The 10,000-nt window shown below is 45.5% G+C and overlaps 1 protein-coding gene across 1 annotated transcript in view; it reads right to left on the minus strand.

The window, feature by feature from the left end:
- The window catches only part of LOC143291628 (arylsulfatase J-like), a 14,786-nt gene that overhangs the window by 375 nt on the left and 4,411 nt on the right, over nt 1-10,000 (minus strand). The window contains exons 4-7 of the mRNA XM_076601593.1: nt 9,203-9,747; nt 6,348-6,504; nt 4,869-5,065; nt 3,422-3,510 (exon numbers count right to left, since the gene is read on the minus strand). Coding sequence (XP_076457708.1) covers nt 3,422-3,510; nt 4,869-5,065; nt 6,348-6,504; nt 9,203-9,747 — 988 coding nt within the window. The remainder of the gene's footprint in view (nt 1-3,421; nt 3,511-4,868; nt 5,066-6,347; nt 6,505-9,202; nt 9,748-10,000) is intronic.

Raw genomic sequence — 10,000 nt, forward strand, 5'->3', positions numbered from 1 at the left:
GTGTATGTATGTAGTTGATGATGATGATGATGATGATGAGCTAATGATAGTCATGATGATGATGATGATGATGAGGCTACTGCTGCTGCAGCTACTGCTACTACTGTACAAGTTGTCCCTCTGTCTCAAGGAAGATGATGTGTCTGTATGTATCTATGCACACGAGAGTTGTTCTACAGGACAGGTCTGGATTTGTAGAGCATTGTATTGTATTGTATTGTATTGTATCGTATTGTATTACTCTTTTTATCACAACAGATTTTCCAGGGAGAGCACGTAGCTACACTGAGAGCACAACCCTTTTTTTGTATTTTTTGCTGCCTACAATTCTATTTGTTTTCCTATCGTAGTGGGTTTTTCAACAGAATTTTGCCAGGGACAACCCTTTTGTTGCCGTGGGTTTTTTTTTTCTACGCGTGCAAAATGCAAGCAGCACACGGGACCTCGGTTTATCGTCTCACCCGAATGACTAGCGTCCAAACCACCACTCAAGGTCTAGTGGAGGGGGAGAAAATACTGGCGACTGTGCCGGGATTCGAACCAGTGCGCTCAGATTCTCTCGCTTCGTAGACGGACGCGTTTCCTCCAGGCCAACACAGGGCACTGGCAGTCTGCTGATGTTGCAGGGATAGACGCTTTTCTGTGGCGACGTTCTTTGGCTACCTAAGTTTTGCCGTGACGTTCCTCTTCAAGTGTCTCCATTGCTGTTCTCGTAAGAGCACACCAGCGTACTCTGTCCTGAAGTTTCTCTGTGTAGACAAGTTCATCTGGGGAGATGTCACACCACTGTGGACTGTCCTTCAGGTTGTCTTTTTTTTTTTTTTTTTTTTTTTTTTTTTTTGCTGCCCCATTATCTGCACCGTTTCAGTGGCATTACTCCCACGCCGCTCATTTAGATTCCCCCATACACGGCCACACCCGGGTTCGTCCTTCGCAGTTCCAGCGTCGGCTCGTCCACAGGGAACCATCGATGTTAGGTCGCCAGGAGGCCACACACCAGAAGAGACCCTGCACTGCTGCTGAGTCACTTCGGTGGAGTTCAGTGGTGCCTTTTCTGTTTTAACGTACTTAGGACACCACCTACTAAGCCCCCTACTAACGACAATAATGGCTTAGTCGCGGAGCCAGACTGAGTGAGCGTCCCTCCTCAGGTTGTCTTTATATCGTTTTCATTGGCGACCTCTGTGTCTGTCTGTGTCCTTTCGCTAGTTTTCTGAGCAGCAGTTCACAACCTTTAAGACAACCGTAGACTGTCTTTCAGGTTGTCTTTGTATCGTTTACATGGGCGACCTCTGTGTCCTTTCGCTGGTTTTCTGAGCAGCAGCAGGAGGAGGAATTTTGTTTAATGTCCCGTCACACATATCGATGATTGAAGACATTTTGTAAAAGTTTTTATGAATGCATTTGAGTATTATCGGTTAGAAGAGGTGGGAGATATGAATGAATGTGAAGGGTTGGGGGAAACTGGGCAAATGAGGGTGAAATGAGGGTGAAATTTGAAAAAAAATCTAAATACAATTAGAGGAAATTACTTAAAGGACTTTGCAAAAGAGAAGTCGTTTAACTGACAAGCGAAACAACTGATAATGAATGCAAAAGGTCAAAAACATCAATGTTCTCAGTCACTTGTGAAGACACACTTTCGTGTACATAAGGCTTCATCAAGCTACAGTCAAAAATTATATGCTTACATGTCAGGTTACAAAGACATATGCACTTGACATTAGAACAATACTTGGTCCGCAATGAATTTGAGAATAGTCTGAAAGCTAAACAGTTTGCTTTGGAATGCAGCGGTTCACAACCATTAAGACACTGTGGACTGTCTTTGAGGTTGTCTTTATATCGTTTACATGGGCGACCTCTGTGTCCTTTCGCTGGTTTTCTGAGCAGCAGTTTGCTTTGAAATGCATCCTTTAAGACATGTCCTGATCAACGGAGTAGTGCTTCAGGACCATTGCCTCGACAGAGAACACTGGTGAAGATAAGGTTGAACAGGACTGGAGCCAGAACACAGCCCTGTGTGACCCTTAATGGAAATGTCAGAAGGTTCTGACTGATCTCCGTTGATAAGCACCTGTCCAATTATGCCAATATGGAGTTTGATGATATGAACAATAACAATGATGATGATGATAATGATGGTGATGATGATGACAAATAATACCAATACTACTAATAATCTTTCTAACAAAAACAACAATAATGATAACAAAGAAGACGAATGAAATTCGTTTACAGCACACATATCCAAAGGGAACAGAAAACTCATCACGCAGCAGAGTTCACTATCAAGAGGCAAAGTCTTCCTAGCTCAGGCTCGATATTTCTGCTGAACAACAAAACCTAAAATACCAAGTTGTGGAGTGGTGGGGTACGGGGATTACTAGTACTTACATGTATCGATCCGAATCTTGCTTCTTTTTTTTTTCTTTTTTTTGTTGTTGCACCACCAGGAACTTCTTCTTCTGTGTTCACTCGTATGCACACGAGTGGGCTTTTACGTGTATGACCGTTTTTACCCCGCCATGTAGGCAGCCATACTCCGTTTTCGGGGGTGTGCATGCTGGGTATGTTCTTGTTTCCATAACCCATCGAACGCTGACATGGATTACAGGATCTTTAACGTGCGTATTTGATCTTCTGCTTGCATATACACACGAAGGGGGTTCAGGCACTAGCAGGTCTGCACATATGTTGACCTGGGAGATCGTAAAAATCTCCACCCTTTACCCACCAGGCGCCGTCACCGTGATTCGAACCCGGGACCCTGAGATTGACAGTCCAACGCTTTAACCACTCGGCTATTGCGCCCGTCACACCAGGAACGTATGTATGTCGAACCATAGGGCTACGTTCACACTAAACCCATACAGTCAGATGCCATCAGCCTGACCCAGAAACACACTCCAGTCAGACACAGCCAGTTGCTCTCAGAATCGAACCAATACGGCGTTCTCCAGACAGAAGAAACGAATATTATTGCTGTGTCACTGAAGAGTTCCGTCCCTTGGACCAGCTATCCATTTGCACGCTACAAATAAAAAAAGCTGGCTGGTGACAGTTGTTGATGACAGCTGGACAGAATGTTTGCTTACCGACAGCACACATGGCGGGAAAGCACAAAATGACGTGCGCACAATTCTCAGTCAGCTACTGTCAGCAACTGGGTGAGTTTAAAGTGAACGTAGCCTAAGTTGTTGTGCCAGAAATGGAAAAAAATAATCTTTCTTAAGCAACCCACATCAATATCTCAATGTCTTATGATCAAAGTATAGATTTTTCATAGTTTCCAGTTTGTTTCGATAAATCGAAAGAAAATCGCCAAACAAAATGTCGGGCATAATAGAGAGAGGACAGATACAGACAAACAGACAGACAGACAGGCAGACAGACAGAAAGACAGAAGGCAGACAGAAACCTTGTCGAGGTCAAAGAGCATGTAGTCAGGGTAATTGCCTCTGGGCCCCGTGATGTTGGGTTGTCCAACGGGAGGCAAGCTCCACCAGTCTGTGACATCATCATCATCATCATCATCATCATCATCGTCATCATTACCACCATCATCATCATTACCATCATTATCACCACCACCACCATCATCATTATCATCATCACCATCATCCTCATTACCCCCATCATCACAGTCATCACAATCATCATCGTCATCATCATTGTCATCATTACCACCATCATCATCATTACCATCATTATCACCACCACCACCATCATCATTATCATCATCACCATCATCCTCATTACCCCCATCATCACAGTCATCACAATCATCATCACAATCATCATCATCCTCAGTACCATTATCACAATCACCATCGTCATCATCATCGTCATCATTACCACCATCATCATCATTACCATCATTATCACCACCACCACCATCATCATTATCATCATCACCATCATCCTCATTAGCCCCATCATCACAATCATCATCACCATCATCATCATCCTCAGTACCATTATCACAATCATCATCGTCGTCATCACCACCATCATCATCATTACCATCATTATCACCACCACCACCATCATCATTATCATCATCACCATCATCCTCATTACCCCCATCATCACAATCATCATCACCATCATCATCATCCTCAGTACCATTATCACAATCATCATCGTCATCATTATTACCATCATCATCATTACCGTCATTATCACAACCACCACCATCATCATTGTCATCATCGCCATCATCCTCATTACCCCCATCATCACAGTCATCACAATCATCATCACAATCAACATCACCATCATCATCATCCCCAGTACCATTATCACAATCATCATCGTCATCACCATCATCATTACCATCAACACCACCTGCAACACCATCAAGAACAACCACCACCGGAATCACTGTCACAATAAGGAAACCCACACTATGTTAATCACTGTGACAGTTGTAGTGTCCTGCTGGACAGACCAGCTGACGAGGAAGCGGGATGTCAGATATCAGGGCTGGGGTCTTGGGGGTTCCTTTCACTGGGACTTGTAATTAACTCCCTGCTCTTTACGAAACCTCGAGTGATGGTCTTGGCACTAGTCCTGACCTCAGAATGCAGGATGGTGGCATAGGGCCTGGACACCAATAGGTTCCACAGTTTTTTTACAGCCGTTGGGGCAGATGTTGGAGACTAGAATGCTAGGACGCGTGTGTATGACTTAAGATTGATATTCAAATCGGTGTCTGTGATTTGAACTTACAATATTAGGACTGCGAGATCGGCGCTCTACTGACAGAAATAACCCACCACCCTTTCCCAACTACCCCAACCAGGCACCCCTTCCCAGCTAATCCACCCACCTACCCTTTCCCATCCACCCCTTTCCCAACTGACCAGGTTGAGGTTTGTTAGCAGCGATCAGCTTGTAGTTATACCACCGCAAGGCAGAGTTGTTCTTCACGTCGTTGATGGTGTACACAAACTCAGTCCTCCTGCTGTCACAGTTGGCCACAATCCTTTCCCAGTTGTTCATGCCATCCATGTTGGATTCGTTCACAGAAAATCCTGCCACCCGCAACAGCGTCGGGTACCTGCACACAGTAGACCTCAATGCTTATACAGGGTTAACTCTCTCCATACGAACGGCGAAAGAGACGACGTTAACAGCGTTTCACCCCAATTACCATCATCAAAATATTGCAAGCGGAAGGCTCTTATACTGAAGAGGTGAATGTTGACAAAGAATACCACAATTCTGACGACGGAAGCTAAAGGTTGGGTCATTCAGACACCCACTGGACATCTGAAGGGTCTGTATAGAGGAGAAGTGAGGACTGGCCGTACTGAGTGAGTTAAACCCTTGTGCCTATACAGCGTTAAATCCCAATATTTATACAGTGTTAAATTCCAGTATCCATGCAGTCTTAAACCTCAGGACCTATACATTGCTAAACCTTAGTACCCATTCAATGTGAAATCTCAGTACATGCAGTGTTGATCCCCTACGCAAGATCATTGGCATCAAATGGTGTGATCGTACTTCAAATAAGTTCAGAGAGAGATCCCTTCTGCTTTTCGTGTCAGCCATCGTCTGCAAACGGCGTCTCCACTGGCTGGGACATGTACCAGGAATCCCGCAGCAAGAACTGTATCTCTAGCTGCGGATGGGACACCTGCAGGTCGCAGAAAGTGGGGACGACCTGAGATGAACTGGAGGTGAACACCGGAGAGAGAACTCGGACCTGTCGACCGACAGACGATGTGGGTGATACCAATAGTCTGGCTGAGGACCATATACAGTGGAGTGATGGCCTAGAGGTAACGCGTCCGCCTAGGAAGCGAGAGAATCTGAGCGCGCTGCTTCGAATCACGGCTCAGCCGCCGATATTTTCTCCCCCTCCACTAGACCTTGAGTGGTGGTCTGGACGCTAGTCATTCGGATGAGACGATAAACCGAGGTCCCGTGTGCAGCATGCACTTAGCGCACGTAAAAGAACCCACGGCAACAAAAGGGTTGTTCCTGGCTAAATTCTGTAGAAAAATCCACATCGATAGGAAAAACAAATAAAACTGCATGCAGGAAAAAACACACACACAAAAAATGGGTGGCGCTGTAGTGTAGCGACGCGCTCTCCCTGGGGACAGCAGCCCGAATTTCACACAGAGAAATCTGTTGTGATAAAAAGAAATACAAATACAAATACAAATATATACACAAGGAGCGTGTTGTCTGCCTCGTGGGACATCCTCGAACTGCAGTGCTAAATCCCAGTACCTGTATATGATTGAACTTCACTACCCCTTTTCTCTCTCCTTTTCTTGTCTGTCTGTATGTCTACAATGGACTCGTCGAGGTCATCATCTGATACTCACCAATCAATAGCGTGCATGAGACCTTTCCATGTGTAAGGTGCGTCAGGTAGGAGTGTTTTGCTGTGCAGAATGGTGGGCACTCGGGTTCCTCCCTCCCAGGGCGTGATCTTGAAGCCTCTCAGAGGGTAGTTGCTGGACCCCGCCGAGTTCTTTTTGACTGTGGTTAGACACAGGACACAGTGCACAGGACACAGGACACAGTGCATAGGACACAGGACACAGGCCACAGTACATAGGACACAGGACACAGGACACAGTGCATAGGACACAGGACGCAGGACACAGTACATAGGACACAGGACACAGGACGCAATACATAGGACACAGGACACAGTGCATAGGACACAGGACACTGGACACAGGACACAGTACATAAGACACAGGACACAGTACACAGGACACAGGACACAGTACATAGGACACAGGACACAGTATATAGGACACATGACACAGGACACAGTACATAAGACACAGGACACAGTACATAGGACACATGACACAGGACACAGTACATAAGACACAGGACACAGGACGCAATACATAGGGCACATGACACAGTATATATGACATAAGATACAGGACACATAGCATAGAATACTTGACACATAAGACAGCACATAGGACACAGTGCACAGGACACAGTAATTAGGACATAGGACACAGGACACAATACATAGGACACAGGACACAGGACACAATACATAGGACACAGGACATAGGACATAGGACACATGACACAGTACATAGGACATAAGATGCAGGACACATAGCATAGAACACTTGACAGATAACACAGGACATAGGACACAGGATACAGGACATATAACATAGGACACAGGACATTGGATACAGGACATATGACAAATGCCACATGATACAGGATACAGGACACAGAACATAGGACACAGGACATATGACACAGGACATAGGACACAGGACATAGGATACAGGACATAGGACACATGACATATGACACAGGACATAGGACACAGGACATAGGATACAGGACATAGGATACAGGACATAGGACACAGGACATAGGACACAGAAAACAGAACATATGATACAGGATACAGGACAGAGGATACATGACTAATGACATAGGACATAGGACATAGGACATAGGACACAGGATGCAGGATACAGGATACAGGACATAGGATACATGACTAATGACATAGGACATAGGACACAGGATACAGGATGCAGGATACAGGACACAGGACATAGGATACATGACTAATGACATAGGACATAGGACATAGGACACAGGATGCAGGATACAGGACACAGGACATAGGATACATGACTAATGACATAGGACATAGGACACAGGATGCAGGATACAGGATACAGGACATAGGATACATGACTAATGACATAGGACATAGGACACAGGATGCAGGATACAGGATACAGGACATAGGATACATGACTAATGACATAGGACATAGGACACAGGATACAGGATGCAGGATACAGGACACAGGACTGTGTAGAGTGTTGGCCTAGAGGTAACGCATCCACCTAGAAGGCCAGATAATCGGAGCACACTGATTCTTCTTCTTCTTCTGCGTTCACTCGTATGTACACGAGTGGGCTTTTACGTGTATGACCGTTTTTACCCCGCCATGTAGGCAGCCATACTCCGTTTTCGGGGGTGTGCATGCTGGGTATGTTCTTGTTTCCATAACCCACCGAACGCTGACATGGATTACAGGATCTTTAACGTGCGTATTTGATCTTCTGCTTGCATATACACACGAAGGGGGTTCAGGCACTAGCACACTGATTCGAATCCCATAATATCCAGTATTTTTTCCACCTCCACTGGACCTTGAGGAGTGGTCTGGACGCTATCATTCGGATGAGACGAGGTCCCGTTTGCAGAGTGCACTTAGCGCATATAAAAGAACGACGGCAACAAAAGAGCTGTCCCTGGAAAATTTCTATAGAAAAAAAACCACTTCGATAGGAAACCAAATAAAATTGTAGGCAGGAAAAAATGTAAAAAAAAAAAAAAAAAAAAAAAAAAAAGGTTGCGCTCTACGTGTTGCGAAGCGCTCTTCCTGAGGAGAGCAGACTGGATTTCGCACACAGATTTCACAGAAGACATTGGACACAGGACATAGGATACAGGATACAGAACACAGTACATAGGACACAGAATACAAGGCACAGAACATAGGACATAGGAAATATGACATGGGACACAGTACATCAGTATGGTTTGTAGGCTGCAGTTATATCACTCCTCTTTGCTTACCAATTTTCTGAACGATCTTATTTTAAAAAGCAGGTGTGGTGTTGCGTATATGGTTCACACTGAACCCCCTTGAATCTAAGTCCTCCTGTACAGGCTGCCTAGAGACCACTTATTTACCCAATCTGACCACTTGAAAGATGAAGAATCCCTGAGGCAGGTACCGTAGGACCGTTCCCTCTGCAGTACACAGCGTCAGAGACTTGTCACAACGAGATATCTCAAGTTCTTTTTCAGATAAAAAGATGATATGCGAAGAGGGTGAGCTTTGTGTGCAACCTTTAGAGAATAGTCTCCTCTCTCCTGCCACAACCCTCTTAGTGTGTGTATACACGCAGGCTATTAAATATGTACGTTAAATATCTTACACACACAGACACACACAGACACACACACACACACACACACACACACACACACACACACACACAACACCTAAACACATGGGAACATGTACAGATACAAACAGATGAAACACACACACACACACACACACACACACACACACACACACACACACACACACACACACGGAAAAACACATACACACAACACACGCACGCAATCTCGTGTGTGCGCCAAACAAACTCACCGTCTTTAGCAGGCCCCCCGTTATCAGAGATGAACATCGTCAGGAGGTTGTCATCAAACCCCCTCTGCTCCAGCGCCGTCATCACCTTCCCTATCCCCTCATCCATCGCCGCCATCATCCCACAGCGCGTGCGCCGTGCCTCGCCCCCGTTAGTGACGTCAGCACAGTAGTCGGTGATGTAATGCTCAGGGACCTCGAAAGGCCCGTGCACTGCTTGGTAAGAGAGGAAGAGGAAGAGAGGTTTGGTCTCGTCGTGTTTCTCTATGATGTCCACCGCCCGGTCGGTGAAGATTTCAGTGGAGTAGGATCCGTTCACGGACAAATCCGCGGTGAAGTTTCGTGTAGGCCCTTGGCCTACGTTGTCCTGGAGGTCGTAGCCATTGCCTTTCATGTGGAAGAAGTGGTCAGCCTTGCCCGAGTACATGCCGTAGAAGGTGTTGAACCCTCGGTAAGTGGGCGTCATCTCGGGGCGACAGAAGCCCTGGTGCCACTTGCCCACGTAGTGCGTGCTGTAGCCCTGCTCCTGCAGGTCTTGGGCAAAGACCCTGACAGTGCAATACAATACAGTAAAGTAAAGTACAATACCATAAAGCACATTAGAGAACACAACAGTACAATACCGATATAATACAATACAGTACAATTCATTATAATACGATACGATACGATGTGATGCGATGCAATGCAATGGAATGCATACATACAATACGAAACCATACAATACCGCATGATCCGTTACAGTGCGAAACTCGACAAGACATTACAACACAAAATAATACAACATGTATTGGTAAGTTT

This window comes from Babylonia areolata, chromosome 17, assembly GCF_041734735.1.
Source record: "Babylonia areolata isolate BAREFJ2019XMU chromosome 17, ASM4173473v1, whole genome shotgun sequence".
Lineage (NCBI taxonomy): Eukaryota > Metazoa > Mollusca > Gastropoda > Neogastropoda > Buccinidae > Babylonia > Babylonia areolata.